Genomic DNA, 23,213 nt, shown 5'->3' on the forward strand with positions numbered 1-23,213 from the left:
GTTCAATATACAACTGTGTGTGCACTATTCATGTCCATGTTCATAGCAGGCAACCTGTTGTATCTATTGCAACTTACAGAAATTTCTGTAAAGTGCAAACATCCCACCGAAATAAACAAAAATTACTTACAGAACATCACCTTTTTTTAGTATAAGCGTCATTGACTTGCTCACTTCCAGGCGATGACTGACATTTAATTTAAAAATTTAATTTGGGAGCTCATGATTTTTGCATTTGAACCAATATTTTTCTGTAAAATTAAGTTGCACATTTTAGAATTTCTTTACCGTAAGATGTCATAGTTGTTATTGCTGAAAAATGTTTGCCATCATTAGTTAATGTGTCATCCAGAGCAATATGAGTAACAGAGTGTTTTCTCAGACTTGCTTATGATAAACATTATTTAAGCATCATTTATAATTACCCTGTGATCTGTTTAAATGACAGCTGTCACACTGCAGCTGAGATCTATTTTCCGTTTAGTCATTTGTGGTTCATAAAAATAGATGAATAAACTTTAGATTGAGAATACCTGGGTTAAAGTTGACAAAAGATTGTTTATAGAAATGTAGGGAGATATGCACCATATTTATAGAAATAAGGGTCTGTGCACTCTAAGGACTGAGCCCACAGGTTTATAGTATGCATAGTATAAAAAGGAACCATAAATATAAAGAGAGTTTGCAGGGTACGTTGATTCTACTCCACTTTATATATAAAAAAACAAACGCAACAATGATCTGTTGCGAAATGAGAATAAACTAATTAGGGGAATTTCTCAAGAATACATGCAACTTTTCTGCACATGTTCAGGAATTGCAAATTTTCTTCCGTATGCACCCAAGTCACATGGCGGGGCATGAAGAGTGTTGTCCCCTGTACCAGAGTGGCCTGATGTAGGGAGATCCTGCTCTGCGCCTATGCACTAGCTAAAGACTGCCTCAGAAACTGTCGCAGGTCATAATGCAATCCAAATGGCCTGGCCGCATGTTGGCCTATAGCTATATCCAACACAGTAGGAGGGGTGTGGGAAACATCCCCTACAGATACATCAGTATGCTACCCTTGGGAATTACGGGTTGCGTACTGAGAAAAAAACTGTTGAGTAAAAGCAGGGGTCATCAGATCCCAACAATGTAGTGAAAGCACCAATGACTGTGGCCTAAGTTGCTGACAAGAGAAAGAGAAGGAGGCTAATACATTTTTCAAAAAGTGGAAAGTTTTAAAAATGCAACATCTTAGTAGGGAGGAAATAGTGTACCTAATTAAACCTTTTAGGTGTAAACAATGATAATTAACCGGAGATCTTAGGGGAGGTATAGGGGGGCTTCAACAGTAGCATGGGGGGACTCAGGTAGGTGAGGGGGAGGGTTTGGCACTGGCACGTGATGGGAGAGGGTATAAGTTCTAGTGTTTATTTGGTTATACTGTATGTCTTCATAGTTTGCTGGTATTGATCAGTTTCACAGCATCCAGTGGGAGGAATGATCAGTCTGAACGAGGTGGGCCATGCTGCTGCTTCATGTACTAAACAAGTGCAAAGAAAGATATTGTTATACATAAGTTCACAAAGGTCTTAAAATTATTTTAAGAAACAATTAGCATAAGTCTGGAATATGTTTTACACAGATCCTCCTTATTCACTAGCCTTTAAATGATCAGTGACACGGTTTTGACTAGAACATGCTCTACTTTCTAATGGATTGGTCACAAAGTCTGTTAAAATGACTGATCCAGTAACCCCTTAATGACGATTATTGCGTTAGTCCAGAGGCCCAGCTGTCAGATATAGCCAGCCTCCTGCACTTATCTGTTACTGTTACGTGGTAAACAGTACGATTGTGGAGCAGCACAGCGAGTATAATGGATCAAGTCCAATGGTGGGTGCACGCCTCCAACAGACCCGAAACATTGGTGCAATGAGGCAGCATTGATCTTTATGGCAAATTAAGGTGCAACATTTCAGATCATCCATAGAGCCTGTTAATGCTTGATCCTGGCTCTGAGCTGAAACGTTGCACCTTATTTTGCCATGGGTGAATAAAGATCACCTTTATACTTATCGGAGTGCTGCCTCATTGCAGTTTTTTTGGATATGTATCTTGACGTGTGTACTCTCTGGAGATCACATGGGCTCTCCTTCTGAGCCTGTACGATCTTAAGAAAGCACATACATGTCAGGATGCAGCAACAGACATTTCCTGATGACTCCTGAAAAGTCTCCTAGAGACATTTTTGATACTATATTAAAGACTATTTGTTGCTAAATGTATTCATTGAAGTTACATAATAAATGGGAATAAGAAACCAAGATGCAAGTCTGAAGTCAGTGCGGATTTTAGAGGTGTAGAGATTGCCTTGTTTTACCCTGACTATTTGTTCCACTGCATAAGCCAAGGCTAACACTTATATTCTAAATGAACCTGATGTTAAAGGAAATCTACCACCTATTCTGCCCTTTAGTAAACATTCACACTGCTGGGTAGCTCCCAGTAGTGTGACAAGGGCCATGTGTTTGTTATGAACTTTAATACAGTATTTTATGTATTTATTTATTTCTTTATGTAAATGTGGTGCACGGGCTCCATTGAGCTTCACAATGGCATGGATGTTGAGTGACATTCCCTATGTTGTGAGCAGTATCATTTTGTGCTGCAGTTATTTAATGCAGTAAACAGATTTGTACCTTAAATACTCATAGAAGTTATTTGTGTAAATATATTACTTAAAAGCAACTATTCTGAATAAAAACAACCTCAGGGAAAATAATTATCCAAAGCCTTGCAAATAAAAGCTTTTCTTATTTTCTTATATCCATTGAAAGCTAGTGGGCAGGGTTTAAATAGAGCTGCAACTGGTGACATCAGGCAAAGCAAAGCAGTCTGTGCAAATCTGATAGAAAAGGAATCTGGCATAGATTGATGTAGGATAGTGAAAGCATGCTCCAGTGACTATAGCATCTGTACTCTCACTACTCCTTACAGGTATGCAGCAACGTGACCCAGCTGCCAGCACACTGCCTGCTCACTAATACAGGTAAGACACTGCTTTATTTCTAATAATTTCTACACATTGGACAAGCAATCTAAGTCAGCTGAAAACGGTAGTTTGTGTATTTTTTTGTAATATGATTTTTTTTATAAATATCACGATTAAATAATAACGTGTTTCTATAGTACAGCACCAAGCATGTATATTGGTACAGATATGGAGATTTCTCAATACCGTCAATTCTTATTTGCACAGGAAGCTCAAATCTTTAAGGGAAGCTTTGACACTGTTCAAATAGCAATTGTCTTTATATTAGTACATGTCTACTAATTCAGGATGGTTGGGTTTACCTAAATGGTACTGCATTTCAGACAGATCAGCTAGTTATAGGTTGTCATGAATTGCAACTTTCTTTAGGGTAATTGAGCAAATATAAATATCCGAAAAAACTAATCAGACTCTTTATTCAGTTTAGATGGAATCTTTATTCAGTTTAGGCAAATCATTAAGTGAAATATGCTGTAGGTATGGAAAGAGTTAATCATTAATTTTCTTATCTGTCTGAAGTGGACAGGCATCTGAATGGTTTCAGATAAAATGTTCACTGCAGGAGAAAGGGCAGAAAAAAGACATAGAGAAGTTGTTTTATTGTGTTAATTAATAATATAACAAAGTCTACTATTATCCCCTGCACTATGCACTTTAATAATCTTTCAGACATTTTTATATGAATGGTCTGGTAGAAGACCATCGATGAACAGGCTCTAGCTTGTATGCACATAGAAGTGGCCTAAAACTGAGCTGTACTGACCTCTAACCTCCAACATATATCACTATACAACATACTGTACTGGCATGTGAGCTACTTCAGCTGCCCAAGCCAATAAAATGTCAAGAGCTTGACACTTTCTGCAAACCTCTGGGAATAGAAATTGAATTGATGGTCATAAATCAGATGTTATCAGTCTGGGCTATCCTAGAAGTCATACAGCAGGATTCCACAGAGTCCACAAAATTGTCCATGTTTAATTTACAGACTAATCCTATAATTATATTTCTAGATTTTATTTTAGATCTAATACACTTGTCTATGCATGTAAGAGCCAGAAATACATGTGCTGATCCTCTAAGCAACTCACACAGTATAGGCTTTATATGACATCCAGTATGATAGTAATCTATTGCTCACTATAAATCAATTAACATGCTAACATTGTGGAAGGAAAATTGGGAAGTTGTGGTTCAGTCAATATACTAATATACTATAATATACTATACTATAGTCTTCTGTTGACAATTCAGCAAAAATGCTCCCATTTTCATTGGGGCTGAATCTTAGTTTTGAAGTTATCATGTTAAGCATATTTTTTTTTAATTTTAAATGTCTTCTTTTTTTAACCTTTTAAACCATATTTTTTTGAAGATTTGCATTTCCATTTTTCGCTCCCCTCTTTCCAGAAGTCATATCTTTTCGATGTTTATGTTTACAAAGCTGTATGAGGGCTTGTTATCTGTGGGATCATTTCTATTTTATAGTGACACCATTTCATATTCTGTGCCATGTACTAGGAAGCTGTAAAAAAATTCAAAATGCGGTAGATTTGGCAAAAAACACCAAATGAGACATCCCATGTATTCTTTGGTTCAGTATGATTGCAAACAAATTAAAATTTGCATTGAACAAAAGATGATTAATGTTGCCATATTCTGACACAGTAACTGTTTCCTGTTTTGGTATATGGAGCTTGGCAAGGTAGCACTTCTTGCAAGATGACATTTTCATTGATTCATTGACCATTTTTACTTTTATTTCTGGCCCCTCAGTGTAGTTGAACCCTAGGGGCCTGATTGCTTGTAAAATATACTGCAATAAAAATGTATTGCAGTGTATTGTAAATATACTGCTTTTATATTTCTCTGACAGATTGTAACACAGAAAGCCTATCCTCTTACAGGCTGCCGGCTGTCATAGCAACTGATCAGCGCTCTCCAATGACGTCATTGGGGCTCTGATTATCTTCCAAGATGGCAACACCCAGGTGAAACACTGATTGTGTGCCATGGTTGGGTTTGACCGCATCACTTAACAGGTTAACTACTGCAATCACCACCAGCACCATGTATGTCACATGCCATACATAGAGAGGGCCGCAAGCCATGTCCATACACCTTTTCATGCTTGGCTGATACAATTTAGCATTTAACCAGTTGAGAAGCGGTTTAATAAACTCTTTAACTTTTACTGTAGCCACTTAGCCTATTAATAGACTGACACTTGCTAATAGAGGTCATATTTGCAGCAAATACAATCACAGATAATAAAGATTGTTTAAAAAATATACCATCTCTATAGATAGCATCACTATCCCATCATTGCATCCGATCCGGGTAATGTCACAGCTTATCTCCTCCCTCTATGTGCACAGTACATGTCAAGTAGAACTACCTCCTTCAATATTAAACTTGTTGGTGTACTGTTAATTTACATTAATGTAGTAGCATCAGACTGGGCTGTCCAGCTACCAATGTAACTTTAAAAAAGTGCAAAGAGAAAACTTTATATGGTTATACATAAATTTCATTATAAATTGGTTTTCTTTTACAGATTACGTGAGACAATAAGAACCGAATCTACAATGAAATCTGCATGGGCAGTAAATATTCTAACAATAATACTAATACTTATAGAGTCTATGTGGGCACAAGAAATACCTGATGATGAAGATACTCAAGCAGGTAGGCATTTTCTAAATATACCGTATATACTCAAGTATAAGCTGACCCAAGTATAAGCCGAAGCCCCTAAGTATAAGCTGAGGGTGGGAAATGCATTGGTCACAGCCTCCCAGTATATAGCCTGCCGGTCCCTGCCCCATAATATATAGCCAGCACCTGCCCCCAGTATATAATCTGCCAGCCCATATGCCCCAGTATATAGCCAGTCCCCTGTCCCAGTATATAGCCAGCAGTGGGGGAAGCCGGAAAGGTGAGTTTTTATATATTTTTTTTTTTTTACTCGAGTATTATCTGAGTTTGGGTTTTCAGCACATTTTGTTGTGCTGAAAACTAGGCTTATACTCGAGTATATATGGTACTTGTATAAGAAGTGTTGTCAGGTTATATCAAGACTGTTATTAAACACTGTAGAGATACCTGAGGTCAGGCTCTGTCTACCCCACATGTGAACAGCTGAATCCACTGGTGGGCCCCTAAATTATGTATGTCAGCAGTCCCTGCATGTCTAAACCTAACTCACATTATCACAATTATATATTTTGTCAAGCTTGCCACATTACTAATGCCCTGTACTCAGAACATTATTCGAGTACGGGATATTAGTCCTATGCTAGTCATAGTAAGTTCAGATGTTAGGAGATTGTGTCAAAAAGGAAAATTTATGCTAGTTAGGCCCCCACCCACCAGCTCAGACAGAACCAAGGGTGAGAGTCAGAGCCTCCAGGACTTTCAAAATGATGCAGAATTCCAGTGAAATAATGTCCAGAAATGCTAATTTCTCATGTGCACTCATGTGTCACAATAGATTATTAAACATTTAAATGAATAAAGTTATGGTGCTTCTTCCTCTTATCTTACTGGATTGCATTTCAAATGTGACAGATTCAGTTTAGTGAGAAGTATAAAATCAAGCAGAGTCCTCTGATAGTAATAAGTGTCCATTTATTTTTGGCTTGCCTAAGTCAATCATGTAGCTGTATGAAAACAAACAAGATCTTTCAATGTAATATTTCAGAAAATAAAAAAGGATCATTACAACTTGAGGATTACAATGTCAGCAGATGTAATTAGGAGGGTGTTAGCAATTTTTAAGCACACTCCTTTATGTCAATAGAAATACTGCTTACACTATTGGTTCTGGCTAGAGCTTTCAGGATTAAATTGCCAAGGGGAAATATTTCAAAATTGTTTAAGCTGGTTAAGACTACAGCACCACAAACTGTTAGGTTAAAAATGGTGCGTATCTTATTTTGCTTATATTCTTTCCTATTTTTTTCTATTTATTAACATAGAATTTAAATTAATTGCTGCAAAACAACAAACAGATTTGACAGAAAACCACCACAATGAGCTGTTATTGTCTGGGAAATCTTTAGTTGGTCAGTCATGTACCCTACGCTGGTTAATGTTTTGTATTGCATGATGTATATTGAAATTAATGGCAAATAATTTACCAGTGTAGGACCTCCAGAGAGAGACTGTTCTTATGTGATGCAGTGAGTCTTATCTAGAAAATGTAGCCATCATGTGGAAAAATGCAGAATTAGCACAGTTATTTAATCTAGCTATATTGCTGGGACCACTCCCATTTTACCTATCAATAATAGTGGTATCATAGTAAAAAAAATTGCCTTAGATAAACAGCCATCCATATCCTAAGTCACTTTGAGAAAAGTGTATTATTGGTTGCATGACTTTTAATGCATTTATATGTTGACAGGTTGCAGAACAGCTGTGAATGATTTAGTGTTCATTGTAGATGGGTCTTGGAGTGTGGGATACAATGACTTTGATACTGCAAAGAATTGGCTGATAAACATAACCAGTAGCTTTGACATTGGACCCTCTTACACCCAAGTGGCTGTAGTTCAATACAGTGATCAACCAAGACTGGAATTTCCCCTTGGGCAACATCGGACAAACCAACAACTTATAAATGCCCTGAAAGGCATGAAATACTTAGGAGGAAATACCCAGACGGGACAAGCGATTAAATTTGCAACTGAGAATGTTTTTCCATCTTCCCAAAGGACTAATCTTGCCAAAAACAAAATTGCCATTGTTGTTACTGATGGTAAATCCCAGGATGATGTTGTGGATATTGCCGCACAAGCCAGATCACAAGACATTATTATGTTTGCAGTGGGAGTTGGCTCTGAAATCACAAAGTCTGAACTAGTTGCAATAGCTAATTCTCCATCCACAGACTATGTCCTGTACGCAGAGGACTATACCACCATTGACAGGATTAAGGAGACCATGCAACAAAAGATATGTGAAGGTAATATCCCAATATATAATTGTTATTTGTGTTATTGGAGATACATTAAATATCATTATATGAAATTTGGACAATTACGTGACTACTAAGTCACTTAACATAATAATGACAGAAATACCATCAGGTATGTAATGTAATAATCACATTGCAATCACAACAACTTGCAAGTCACAACATAACTACATTTACTTACATAAAGATCTTAGCCTGATGAATTAACTTGCATTTAGGCTGCAAAAGTATCTAGATAACCATCATAGTTTTTGTTTTTTGTAATCAGACACTTTTATTTTATTAGAACCATCATACATGATTAAAACAATGTGGTCAAAGTATATTGCCCTGACTACTGTAAGACTATGGCAAAACAATGTAATTCATCCCTCATTTCATCAGGCTTTGCCCACGGCATCTACAGGATAACTCCTGCAATCTATGCCAGCGTCAATCGCAGATGTTACCCGTTGTTATCATACATTTTTTGTTTATAGCTACATGCCCCACCATTGCTGCTGCTTGCTGGCATCCCTGCTCCCGGAGACAATTTCACAGTACATATATCATCCACTGAAACCAATACAGCAGTACATGGAGACCGTACAGGCTCTAGGAACATGTCCATGAGTCCTGAAACAGACTCTTTATGAATGTACATATGTTTATAAGGTGTATGTGTGTATTTGTCAGGTTTCCCATTTATGACTAAGCAACCCCTGTCTACTCCTGAACAATTCCCATTGGAAATTCCATTTGCACTAACATTAAAAAGATAATATTTATAAGAAGTAGTCAATAACGTCATCACCCTCTTAGCATAAACACCTCACCACGGTCAGCAGCTGATGTAATGCAGTACGCCAATTAAATTTATGAACGGTAATGTTGAAATATAGCCTATGCTTGTTTAACATTCATAATTCACAGACCTGGTTTATGCAGAGCTCCAGACATGACAAAAATACATGGTTAACATAAATGTAAGACTGTTCTATTAAATCTCTAAGAAAATAAACTGGGCATGATCCTGTTTACCTCTATTGCAATAAGGTGTGCTCCTCCCATGTACAATCTCAACACTAGAGGCAGAGCAATGAGGATCGGTTGGAATGTTGCAATATGATATATGAACTAGAAAGAAAGAAGAGGAATGTGCCGTATGACAATACAAGAGTAAACCTTTATTCAGGCAAATCTCCCGGCATAGGGATGATAGAAAACATAAAAACATTTAAAAATGTACCAAGTACATATCAAACCATATAGTTGAAGTCTTCAACCCCTGAGGAAGTCTCCATTTGGGGACGGAACGCGTGGGGAGCCCTCCCTTTCCAATCCACCGACCGAACCACCCTGACTGTGGACAGCATGGGACTTTGTCCCACACAGCCTCCTGACCTGTCTTACTGACTTGTAATGTATGGACACTTCATACATACGCTCTCTCTGACTTACCTCTAGATACAATAGGGATAGCACACTGCTTTTTAGACTATTGTTATATTTCTACTACTGTATTATCTGTATTAGAGCTTGTATTGTGTGCCTACTTAGATATTATTTGTTTGACTTATAAGTAAATGTGCAGTATTGAATAAAATTTGTTGTGTAGATCTATAAGATAATCACAGGGAAATATTCAAGATGGCGCTGCATGAGGTAAATGCGTATATGCTTACTATCCCCATCTGTCCTGCTGACCCGGAGCAGACCTATCGCCCTGTGCCCTCCAACAGACGATTGCAAGCCCACATGAGACAACCACCAGGGCCCGATTAGTGAGCCTGCTCCACTTTGGGCATACTCGGAGCAGGTGAGAATGTTACCGCATATGTACTCCCCTTTTTTTCTCCACTTGGTGCAGAAATGTAATTTACCGCATCATACAAAACGCTTATCCAGGACCTTATTCCATACAGTTTATTGGAAAGCTTGAAGAAAACTCCGAATGCAGTATAACTGACAAAAAACAGAGTTACACTTTTCTCTTTCACAGGCTTTGTATTTATGTCTTTAACTGTACAGTCCAAATGACACATTCTCTTAATTCATATTTCTTATGTTTTAATTCATTAAAAAAATTAGTCTTTCACAAAATATAATTTTGCTGTAATGTCATATTCTGACACCAATAACATACTCATACTTGGTATATGGAGTTGGGTAAGGTGTCATTTTTGCAGGATTAGAGGTTGTTTTCATTACTACCACTTTGGGAATTGTGGAACTTGCACAACAAGTGTTGATGTGGGCATACACAGTATGCACATTTTCATATTTTTATAGACTGGACATTTTGGCACACAGAGTTTGGCACGCCTGATAAGTTTATATTTATTTATTATTATTTCCATTTCAAGGAAAGGGGTGTGATTTGGAATGTTTAATTTTATTTACTTTTAAATTTTTTTTAAACTTTGTAGGCCCCCTAGGGTATTTGAACCCCAGAGGGTCTGATTGCATATACAATATACTGGATTTATATTAGAATCTGGCTCTATTAAATATCCCGTTATGACAGTTGTGAGAGCACTGGAGCATCCCCCAGCTTTCAAAGCAACAGATTAAGGCCCCAAATGACATCACATAGGTGAAGATATCTCCCAGTATGGTTGCGCACATACTTAATTGACAAAATTAAGCATACTTCAGCAGACATCTGCCATGAATGGAGAATTCTTAGCCCATAAGCCCTCTATAAGCAACCTTAACGTCACTGAGTTTTTTTAAGAGTTCAGGAGAGAATAGTCAACTTAGCTGATTAAACAGGATAATTGAAGATCACCAAAGATGTTGCTTGGTTTGATCAATCTCACATCCTTCTGTACTTGATGTTATGGTCTGAATAAATGACCCATGAGGAAGCCAGTGTTGGGTGGCGATACGCGTGGGGTCTCGTGCCCCAGTTTCCCCCTACCTCTCCATGGTCTGTATTTCCTTCTTGATCCATTTTAGTGCTTTACAGAGAGTGATATGTTCTCATTTTGATTTACTGCTTTACAAGTTAATCTGGATCAACCCTTGTTTGGTTTCTGCCTTATTCTAGTATTTCCACCTGCTTCATTTTTTGCTATTTACCTGGTCAGGAGAGGCTTTGCTCATTGGGGGGAGCTGGTGTTGGTCAGGTTGACCCACTTTATCATATGCCATGTCTCCCTGTTGGTTTACATTTGTGTGTAGTTCACACTTTTAAATGTTTTTAATATTTCTGTGTTGTGGTGTACTATGGTACAAATAAAATTTGTTTATTTTTCACCTTTGGGTCCCATAGCATACTTCCTTTTTTCTTTGTGAATTTGTAATTGGTTGTTTTTTGTATGCTTTGATCCTTATCATATTTACGTCAGTAGTGCTAGTCCCGTGCTCTGTTTGATGGTCTGAATAAATGACATAAGTATCTAGGCTTACTGTATTCTGTCAAGGGCTAACTGAGATATACAGTTGTTAACTGCAATCCTGCTATCCAACTACAGTACTACTGTAGAGTATGTCAGTGCAGTAACAAGACTTCAATAGGCCTCAGTGCAAACTTTGGATCCGGACCCCACATTCCTAAACCCTCACCGCCATCCCCATCCTACATATTATACATGAGAATTCACATACCTTATATAGGCTACACGTATACACAATATATTGTTATTGCAAAGAATAAATTATGTGTTTTCCCACAGAATCTGTGTGTCCTACTCGAATACCTGTAGCATCACGGGATGAAAAGGGCTTTGAGTTGCTTGTAGGAATGAAAATTCATAAAAAAGGCCAAAAGATAGTGGGATCACTGACTTCAGAAACAGCATATCTCCTTACTCCTAATGTTGATGTGACTGAAAACACAAGGTAGATGTTATGTTGAAAAGTTGTTTGTTCACTTCTGTCATATATTTCTTTGTTCAACATTGATAAACCTTTATAAGTGAAGTGAAATGTCTGCCCAGGCTAGGAGATAATTAATGAATGGTGTACAGACTATTATGGCACGCCATGCCCTGGGTGGAAAAACGGCAGAATAACAGAAACCATGTTCTGTGAGATTCCCTCTGTACTTTTGAATTGTCACCAAGTTACCATTCAACATAAAATCAGGAAATAAGTGAAGGGTTTTTTCCGACATAATTAAAAAATGGCATAACAGCAGGAAATGGTATGAACTGGAAAATATAGTGTTCCCCATTTCAGTGCAGAGATTCAAAAATTCTGTTTTTGATGTCTTACTCTTCATCATATGGACACTGCATTCAGTCCCCGGTGCCAGTGGTGAAATGCGCATTACTGCTGATACCAGGTGGTCATTTTCTATTTGTACATGTCACTGATGAGGTCAAGAATTGGCTAAAGTGGTCACATTATGTGACATCATCACTGCTGGTCTGGCAAAAGACAGAGGAAACCATGGGAATACACAGGGGATCATGGTGCCTGGATTTGGACATGGTATAATAACAAGCTGAATTATGTCTATATTTTAGTTCTTTTTACAAGCATTTGATAGATGGCCTCTTTAATATCTATTCATCAGCAATTCTGTATTTGTAGTACAAAATTAATGCAGTGTTATTGAGCCATCACAAACCTGTTCTTGTTTTACAGAGAAATATTTCCAGAAGGCCTCCCACCCTCCTATGTCTTTGTGGCAACAATACGTTTAAAGGCTCCTGAGACTCAGGAAGTTATAGACCTATGGAGAATATTATCCAAAGCTGGGGAGGTCCAAGCTGCCGTAACGCTAGATGGTATGGACCGTTCAGTGGTCTTTACTGTCACACAGATGAATAAAAATAATCAAGTGATACATTTCAAAAATTCTAAATTAAAGGTAAAAAATCTAAGAACATTTGCTCAGGGTTTATTATTGTTGAGCCTAAACTTAGGAACACCAGTTACCTAACAGAGAATATTCAAGCCGTACTCAAACACTGTCTAGTGTTATGCATTGAAATATTACAGTTTGTAAAATATGTTACTGGTTTTTAACTTTTGTTTTATATGGAACAAAATCTATTGCATTGTTGAGTGGTTGGATTAAATAAAGTTCAATAACCTTTAAATGTAATTCTTCTATATTACATTCCTGTTAGGAATTATTTGATGAGCGTTGGCACCAGCTTAAGATACTTGTGCGAAGTAAAAGTGCAGTCTTATTTCTAGACGATTCTCTTATCGAAAACAGAGCACTGGAAGAGATTGGACCAGTTTTTATCAATGGAAAAACTCAAGTTTTAAAGAAACAGAAGTCAGAACAATCAGTTACTGTAAGTGGTTTTATAAGTCACATCTATTACTGGAATAGCTAGAGCTTGCCTGAGCCAAATTTCCACCCACCACCAGGCATGTAACTAAAGGGCCATGTAGGTACATTTTAGACCATTTGTGTGTTTGCTTCTTAAAATAGATGTCATTGATAATTGCTTTTAATTACATAAATGCAAAGTGAATGAACAAAAGGGAAATCTAAGTAAAATTAAAATTTAGCGTGAGCATCCTTTGCATTTTAAAACAGTGTTTTTAAAACAATTTGGCATGATGGTTGTTCTGAGATCTTTGGAAGTCGCCATACATATTTTGTGAAAGTGGACCAAAATCCCTCTGACTTCATACTATACCAGACAATCTAGATGATGTTGAGATCTAGCCTCTCATCATTTCCATAACACCTTTTTGTTCTTTTTGCTGAAGACATTTGGGGTATTTATCAGGGCTTCTGCATAAAGCCAATGCTAGCACAAGCAATTATTTTACCCGGAGGCCGGAGCCTCTTGATATCTGGCTGCGGCGATGCTCGTGCATAAATAACCCCCATTGTCTGTATGTTTAGGGTTCTGATCTATGCCTTCTATTCCAGTTGTTGGCGTAGAAGCATAATCATATAATCGCAAATTCTTGATGCCGTACAGTGTAGTGTATGATAAATTACCTATATTTTTCCCAGTTCTATTAACACAGCTTTTGACAGCAGTTTCACTATGTAGTATTTTTTGCACACCTGTCTAAAGTTTATACACAGAACTGCGGGTGTACAAATAAGCATCATAGCTTTAGGTCTGTGTTCAAACCACACAAACTGAACCACACAGATTGCACTCAATTTTAATAAATAAAATCACTAATTGCTAAAATGTGCTGCATGTTTAGATGGAGCTACAGAAATTAAGACTATACTGCGATCCAGGGCAAAGTGAAAGAGAGACAGCCTGTGAAATCTACTCTGTGGTAGGTGTATGAATTATTTTGATGCTTGAAATGAGAAACAATATAAAATTTTGTCTTTTTAAGAACTATGTTCAAATAGCATTTTAATGTAGGTATATCTTTAGTCTTGGCTGCTAAGTACAGAGTTTAAATACTAACTTTCTGCTTTTTGTCTTTTCTACCAGGATGATCCTAGGGTAAGTACATGAAAAATTTATAAATATATACAGTTTAGGTGTATAAATACAGTGTATGAAACTGTCCACAAAAAGACATTAAACTATTTAGAATTTAGACATGAATATCTATGAATACATACTACCTGCGACTGTTATATTGTATATCAATATCAGCATCCTGCCTGATCAATAGTATCATCCAAGTGCTTGAGAGAGGTCCTGAATAAGATGCAAAACATAGCACTTGGGTGAATAAAGTATTGTTTTTTTTTCACTAAACTTTTTGCTGTTATACTGTAGTCCTCTCCTTAGGAGAGTCCATCAATATCTGATTAGCATCCTTCTTGATCAGTAGCATCACTCACTTGAATGTATAGCAAATAAATAGGATTGAGATGCCATGGCATGCACAACCACTACTAAATGTGTGGCACTGCATTTACAAACAATATCAGCTTATCAAAAGAGTGTCAGGGTTCTGACCTATTAAACAAACATGTGCAAAATCCCGCAGTGAAGGAAGGCAGTAACGGACTGGCGCTCAATCAATCGAAGAAGGCGTATAGCCTCGTATGGCAGAATGGAGGTTTTATTGTTGTAATATCGCGACGCGTTTCAGCCCCATACCGGGGCTTTCATCCTGCCTGATCCTGATCCTGCCTTTCATCCATCGCCCAGGGGCCTACTGAAACCCATCAATAATTTGGTCTTTGAATATATTTTTAAGTACATGTATATGGATCTCAATTATTACTTTTTACTTTTCATAGTGTCCACTTGAGAGAATACCTACTTCTGCTTGTCAATGTCCAGAAGGGCAGCCTGGTTCTCCAGGAACTCCAGGACCAGAGGTGCATATTTTGTATTGTTCATGTGTTGCTGTCCAATCCTGCATTAGTATCACTTGTCTCCAGTGGTTTCCTAAACCAATTGTTGGAGCTTAGTTATTTTAGTATGTAATGCCACTGCCACTGTTGCCTGAGCATTCTAAAATATGAAAAGAATTCTATGTACTGTATACACATATCTCTAAGTAGTTCTCTGTCTAAAGTTGCTGCTCTCAATTTTCACCCGGCACCTTCGATTTAGTCCATTGTTACCAAAGAGATACCAAGTAACTTAAGCACTTGAATTTGTATATTCACAGTATATATATATATATATATATATATATATATTTATTTTTTCTTTTATGATCTTACAGGGTAGCAAAGGGGATGTCGGGCAGAGTGGTATTCGGGGACCAGAGGGAAAACCTGTGAGTAGCTTATTGTAACAACACAAAACCTGCTCAATCCCGACTACACCAGGTAACAGTTAGTGTGTGTGTGTGTATATATATATATATATATATATATATATACACACACACACACACTAACTGTAGCCCCTGGCATTGCCTGGGATAGTAAATAACTGCTTAGCTATAACAAAATAGAATGGGTTAACAAAATGGGTTATTTGCAAAAACAAAAGACAGACATTTTATTATGAAAAATTACAAAAATAAAATAATATATTGCAAATTTTATATGCAACACCACAGATATGCAAGGTTGTTTTCTTAATTTTCTGTAGCTATCTATTTATCAAGAAAAAGCAGCACACTAACACATACAGTGAATACCTCTGTGGGATGTATCTGCATCTCGCTGTACCTTCTTAACTCCTATATGCATAATTAACCGGTTCGCGACCGCCCGCCGTGTATTCACGGCGGCGGTCGCGTCGCGCTGCATGGAGAGGGCTCACGGGCTGAGCCCTCTCCATAGCCGGTAAGTCTTTGCTGCATATTGCAGCAAAGGCTTACCGGTAACATCCGCGATCGGTGCTAGCACCGATCGCGGGTGTTTTTACAGCGTGGGCTGCCGGCAAAGCTGCCGGCAGCCTCAAACAGATAGCGCATGGGCGCCGCCATCTTACCTGGGATCGCCGCTCCCCGTGACGTCATCGGGGGGCGGCGATCCGTCTCCATGGTAGCCTCGGGTCTTCCGAAGACCCGAGGCTATTTCGTTTTAACCCCTTCATTACAATGTGCTGATAGCACATTGTAATGAATGAGGAAGAAAATCCCCATATACTGCCATACTGTAGTATGGCAGTATATGATAGGATCGATCTGACAACCTAGGGTTAAAGTACCCTAGGGAGTCTGAAAAATAGTATAAATAAAAATAAAAAAAAGTTTAAAAAAAAAAAATTATAATAAAAAAACCTAAAATTTCAAATCACCCCCCTTTCCCTAGAACTGACATAAATATAAATAAACAGTAAAAATCATAAACACATCAGGTATCGACGCGTCCGAAAATGCCCGATCTATCAAAATATGATAACGGTTTTTCAATGCGTTTAACCCCGTAACGGAAAATAGCGCCCAAAGTCGAAAATGGCACTTTTTTGCCATTTTGAAAAATCTAAAAAAATCTATAAAAAGTGATCAAAAGGTCGTACAGTCCTAAAAATGATATCACTGAAAATATTATCAAATTTCGCAAAAAATGACACCATGCACAGCTCAGTACACCAAAGTATAAAAAAGTTATTAGCGCCAGAATTTGGCAAAATCAAAAAAAATTTTTTTGGACAGGAGGTTTTAATTTTTGTAAATGTATGAAAACATTATAAAACCTATACAAATTTGGTATCCCCTTAATCGTACCGACCCAAAGAATAAAGTAGACCTGTCATTTGGGGTGCTCAATGAAAGACGTAATATCCAAGCCCACAAGAAAATGGCGCAAATGCGTTTTTTCACCATTTTCATTGCATTTGGAATTTTTTTCCCGCTTCCGAGTACATGGCATGAAATATTTAATACCATCATTATGAAGTGCAATTTGTTACGCAGAAAACAAGCCGTCACACAGCTCTTTACGTGTAAAAATAAAAAAGTTATAGATTTTTGAAGGTGGGGAGTGAAAAATGGACATGAAAAAACAGGAAAGGGCCCGGTCCTTAACCGGTTAATGATAGAAAAAGCATCTTTTAAAGTGATTATGTGATGTAATACAATGAAACATGTCTGTACTTGTTTGGTTTGTTTTAGGGGCCACAAGGGCCACCTGGAATAAAAGGTGATCCTGGTTCACCGGGAGTTCAGGTAAGAAGAGTCAAAGTTTTCCTGTTATACCTATACAGTATTATATGTCAGATAATGTGCTTTAATTATTTCATCCAGATGATATAATTGTATTTGTATGCTTGATTCTTATAGGGGCCACCTGGAATGCATGGAGTGCCAGGAGAAATTGGACCTAAGGTATGAGAGAAAGAGATTAATGATTTATTACAAACAGTTATTTCCATTTATAAAATCCCAAGCAAATTGTAGAACAGTACCATGTGCAACATCCCCCACCGGGGCCTAGCCTTTTCTTGGGGCCTGGAGGCAGCCGGGTCCAGAATACCGGAGTGGCTGACGGTTGCGGCCTAGGCACGCTAGTGTCACGGTGCTTGGTATGGGGACCGGAGGGCTGCCTGGCAGGTCTCCAGCAGGTGGTGTATGAAAGAAATGATATAGAGGGAGAGGCTGATGTACTGATTCTCCCTGGGGCAGCCCTTAGAGTCTGTAGTATGTGTCCCTGGTAGATGGATGGGCGCCCTTGATGGTGATACAGCCGTAGCAGGGACCAGACGGAGGCAATGTTGTGCATAAAAGTAACTTACAGTTCTTTATTCCAACCAACAGCAGCAACAAGCCAAACGATTCTGTACAAAGGCAGTACTGGAGTGATCTTGGAGAGGATCCTCAGGAGTGTGGTCACCAGCCTTGATGCAGGGGCAGGCTGGGATGGAGCTGTGTCCAATGTAGGAAGCTTCAGCTCTCCTCCTCCAATTACACTCCAGTTCACAATTAAGTGCATTGAGGCATATCATTGGATGACAACAAGAAATAATGTTTAACCCTTGCCTATCCAGGCAGAATCTACCGCTGCACAATTACCTAATTATATGTGTAGTGTCCTGCAGAGGAGCTGACCAGACTCTCTATTAGGGGAACACACATATTAGGGGGTTATTCGCAACACCTCCTCTGCCTTGCGTTGATAGGGATGTTGCACATGTAATGTTTGGAGTTTAAAATAATATTTGTTAATAAACCTTTATTCCTGCCTTTCCCATAACAACCACATGCATGAACTGTAACTACTGGGATGAGGAGAAAGGCTAGATGCCTACAATGGAGCTGAATCATTTTTCCCAAGCGATTGCAATCTGGTTGACATCAGTTTTAATTAATAAAGAAACAAATTAAATTAAATAGCGTTTTCTAGCAACCATCCACTTTTCATAGATCAACCTCAGATGCCATTCAGGTGCTGTCAATTTTCTTCCCTTTCCCATTTGGGCATTTAAATCTTTTATTTAGCCTGGCTTTTTCTTCTGTTCTGTGACTTTCAAATTGCATGGGCATTTTTGCCACTTTTTTTGCAACTGAGTCATTCTCTTTTCAAAGTTTGCCATTGGCAAGTTTTTTGAAGTGTTATCACCCAATTCCAGATTTAAAAGCTTAGAGTTTTTTCAACTTGGATTGATATTTTTCAATGTCACCTACAATATAAACATAATACTGATAGGGATTTTTATGCAGGGCCCCAACAGCCCTCTTGACTTTTGTAAACCATAAATTGCCCTGTGAATGAGCCTAAGGTGGCTGTCCCACCATCTTTCACATACTACTGCTCTCTTAATATGTATCCATTCATCTATTATACAAGGTGAGAGATCCTCACCTTCTACATATTTTTCCATGGCCCAAAATATAGATTGTTTAGTTTGGTCAGTACCTATCACGTGTAACTTAGCATGCAAAAAGGAGATAGTATAGTCTGTAGTGGAGAAAGTAAAGTAGAATTGTATGACCAGTCACAGTCAGTAAGAGGCTTCCTTTAGTATGGTAAAACAAACTGTAATATGGGCGAATTTTATAGGAGATCGATAGATGATAGGGAGATTGATGGGCAGCACCTTGGCTCAGTGGTTAGGACTAAAGCCTTGCAGCGCTGGTCAACATCTGCATAGAGTTAGTATGTTCTCTTATTATTTGCGTGGGTTTCCTCCGGGTCCTCCGGTTTTCTCCCATACTCCAAAAAATTATTGGTAGGTTGATTAGAATGTGAGCCCCATGGGGACAGGGACTGATTTGAAATGCTTTGCGCAGCGCTGCGTAATCTATGTGCCCTATATAAATAAAGAATTATTCTTTATAATTATAGAAGGTTATTTATTAAAGGTGATTTCTAGATGCAGAACTATAAAGTAGATGATATACAGTAGATAGATATGAGAAGAAAATACAGTCGAAGAGAAATAGAAGATTGATTAAAAAATAAAGAAAGAAAGAAAGAAAGAAAGAGATATATAAATGATCAGATTATAGGAGATAGATAACAAGACAGATAGATGATGGATATATATATACAGGCGATAGATGATAAGAATCTTCACCCGGGAATTCAACCAAGGGGTATTAACCCTTTCACTGCCATGTATTTCTGGATACTTTGTCGCATTATTGATCAGAGCAATTTTTACAATTTTGAGGTTTAAAAACAAAATCGAAATTACAGCAAAAGGAATTAAAGTAAAACCAACAAACCACATATTTTCTGAAAGCAGACAATTGCCCCATTTTCAAAATGCATTAAAGAGTTTATAGACATAGGTGCTTTCATGCAATTTTGATTCAAACTGAAACATTTTATAAAAAATGCTTAAAATTTGACGTTGATGGCAAAAAATATGCTCCAAACAGAAAATATTTACCTGCACATCTCCTAAATGTAAAAGATGGACATGTGTAGAATTGACAAATGTCCAATATTGATATGTTCACATAAATAAATCCAAATAATATCACTAAAACTGTAATAACTAGACATGTGCTTTTCAGCTACAAATTTTAATACAGTCACAACCTGCAAAATATAACAATAAAACAGAATAAAAAGTAAAGACGCCATAAAACCTTTATAATTTTGAAATCAGACAATCAGGCTATGCATTTGGCGATTAACATTTAAAACTTCCTCTAAAATATGTACAAATCCAGAATACTTATATAAAGAAAATATACTTTCCTAAACCAGCAAGATGTGAGGAGATCATACAAACCCCACATGTGAATATTCACCAAAATATGCAGGAAAGGGAACGTTACATCCACAGGGGACACCAAACAATTTTTGCAGAAAATTGCACTGAGCGTCACACAGATCTATCATGGTAGGCTCCCTTACACAATGGTAACCCAAATAAATAACTATATATCCATAAGCCAAGCTAATGAGATAATAAAAGTCACTTTTAGATGTGCGCCAATGTATTATCCGCACAATAACACAACCCTCCGTGCTTCATAAGAATTTGAGTGAGAACGTCATAACATGTAAATAATCGAGGACCGTGGGAAATAAAAACTTTATTCCAGAGGGGTTAATATGTAGCCACATTAAGCGAAGAGGATCGAATGTTCATCGTATCAGTCAATTTTCTAAAAAAAAACTATCACGAAATAAAAGGCAATAAGAGATCAAGTGTGTTCTTAGATAGTTCTGAAAAGAGTGGGATTTTTATATATAAAAATGGCACCTGATATTCTCACTTTAAACCTGAATGTCTCTGGATCCATAGCACCTAGAAACACAATTCAAGATTCAATGGAAAGAAGAGATTCTCCTTTTTCAATTGCCCACTTTGCCCACTTTGCCATAGCGCTGGCCCTGAATGTAGTAGGTCCCTGACTGTTGCTCTACCTTTTTCCCTCCATTGCTGAAAATAGCCAGTCTCCTTCCCTTGAGAGGGAGTTCCATAGTGACATGTGTTTACTGATCAAAAAAGGGAGACCCATAATTTCTTCAACAAACTTCCATGTTGCTATTGTGTCAATAATTAGCAAACTTTTCCTAGTCCCTTGTGGCATGACAGAGAGACCAGTGTGAAATGATGAAGACAGGGATAAAGGCTTAACTCAATCCCAATTGCCCAGCGGCAAAAAACGTCAGCTAGTGCAGAGCTCGAGTCTACAGCACCATCTTTTGATGTTGCTGCAGTTTCTCCTGCTCCCGAGCTAATCAAGGGAGCCGGCCTAGGTCTCCAACTGTGAGAGACAGCCAGAGTCTTTAGTGAGAAGCAGGAAGCAGTTTATTACTGCTTCTGCCTTCTCCTTTCTTCACTAGTGGTTCTGTAGGGGAGCCAGTACAGTTCTGATCAGACATCAGCCACCATAGGTGTTAGTTACAAACAATAGCCCTTTTTCCACTTTTTGTAACAAAACCCCACCCCTCTTTTATAACATACGTTAACCTATGTTAATATCCCTGTGTGTCACTGATAAAAAAAACACTGCAAACATTTTTAAGGTAACATGCAAGTTATGGCCCAGCAAACCACAGCATAAGAAAATTTGCCAAAAATTAAAACCTTTTAGGTAACATCATTAAAAGGGTAATCCCATCTGGGCAATCACATTTCATTTAATTAATCTAACATATTCATACACATCTTCAAATGGATGTTGAAGATAATTTCCATAAATGTAGCGGTGGTATCCCTTAAAAACAAGTTAGTTGTCCTTGAATACAACCAACCCTACACTCTGGCAGTGGAGGCCAGACAGAGTTCTGCCTGACCACATGGATTTAGCACTCGTTACCACAGGACGACTGAGGTACATGCAGTAACTCCCAAACACTTCATATTCAAAAACAATTTGTTTCTTTGTGCAATCATTCCAGCTGTGGTAGTCGTATCCAATAATATTGTTTCTAAGGGACAAAATGGCAACATTTATAGTAAATTATCTTCCTACAGGTAATTTCTTTTAATTACATCTAATTATATGTATATGGCAGGTAAATTAAATAAAATGTCAATGCCAAGATGAGAATACCCCATTAAGGGGTTAAAATATTCAGCTCTGTACCTAGTATCGTGGGATTTTTGAGCGACTTTTGCTCATGGCAACCAATCACAGCTCAGCTTTCATTTTACCAGTGCTCATGAATATTTTCTTTGGCTACATCTTACTTTTTGATCTCTTTTATTTTAATGTTTTGGGAGGAAAAACACATGAAGGGCCATATTTATCAGGGCCTCTGTGCCACTTCAGGCACTAGCTTATTGCTAGCACTTATTTGCATTAATCCACCACCTTCACACCAGTGGGGCATGAAGGGGACGCGGCCAGCCTGGAGTGGGCCGGCATGGGGCGTTACCGCCTGCGCACTCGTTGCACATGTGAAAAGTCGCCAGCTGCTTTTATGTCTACGTTGCGAAACAGCAGCCTGCCCGGCTGAAGCCTCTTGATGTATCGTGCCATGAAAATGCAGTGGGGGGGCTATCATATGCCGATGTAGGATAAAAATCCCTCAAAATGTTCTTTTGGTATTGGATTGTATTTTATTTTTTTATACTGTTCATTGTGCAGGCAAAATCATTACATATTATTTTAGCCTGAATACCAACGAATGCAGTGATATAAATTTTGTGGGTATTTTTTTTTTTTTATAGAAAATGGTGATATATTTAATGTTTTATTAAATGTTTTCAAATATTTTTTATTTTTGATTAAACTATTACTTTTTCAGTTCCACTAGGGGACTTAGGCTCATTTGACACCTGTGTTTGTCACCTTTCTCTATTTTCATTTATTGACTATATTTGGTAAAACCTTCAGGTAAAAAAATATAAACTACTACTCTAATTATAATGGTAATTTTATATCCAATAAAATTCCCAATAAAGCAAGTATTAAAGTGTAAAGTAAATAAGATACAGTATATTAAAGAGTACAACGAGGCCTTGAAAATTTAGTGTTACTGCATTGCCCTGCCTC

At 37.8% G+C, this 23,213-nt stretch overlaps 1 protein-coding gene across 1 annotated transcript in view; it reads left to right on the top strand.

Annotated features, from left to right (window-relative positions):
• Positions 1-2,897: 2,897 nt before the first annotated feature.
• LOC140134126 (uncharacterized) overlaps positions 2,898-23,213 on the top strand; it is a 58,207-nt gene continuing 37,891 nt past the window's right edge. The window contains exons 1-12 of the mRNA XM_072154757.1: positions 2,898-3,037; positions 5,598-5,728; positions 7,449-8,009; positions 11,681-11,846; positions 12,597-12,822; positions 13,085-13,258; positions 14,139-14,216; positions 14,381-14,392; positions 15,145-15,225; positions 15,579-15,632; positions 17,424-17,477; positions 17,592-17,636. Coding sequence (XP_072010858.1) covers positions 5,629-5,728; positions 7,449-8,009; positions 11,681-11,846; positions 12,597-12,822; positions 13,085-13,258; positions 14,139-14,216; positions 14,381-14,392; positions 15,145-15,225; positions 15,579-15,632; positions 17,424-17,477; positions 17,592-17,636 — 1,551 coding nt within the window. The 5' untranslated portion in view covers positions 2,898-3,037; positions 5,598-5,628. The remainder of the gene's footprint in view (positions 3,038-5,597; positions 5,729-7,448; positions 8,010-11,680; positions 11,847-12,596; positions 12,823-13,084; positions 13,259-14,138; positions 14,217-14,380; positions 14,393-15,144; positions 15,226-15,578; positions 15,633-17,423; positions 17,478-17,591; positions 17,637-23,213) is intronic.

The sequence above is a fragment of the Engystomops pustulosus genome, chromosome 5 (assembly GCF_040894005.1).
Source record: "Engystomops pustulosus chromosome 5, aEngPut4.maternal, whole genome shotgun sequence".
NCBI classification, from domain to species: domain Eukaryota; kingdom Metazoa; phylum Chordata; class Amphibia; order Anura; family Leptodactylidae; genus Engystomops; species Engystomops pustulosus.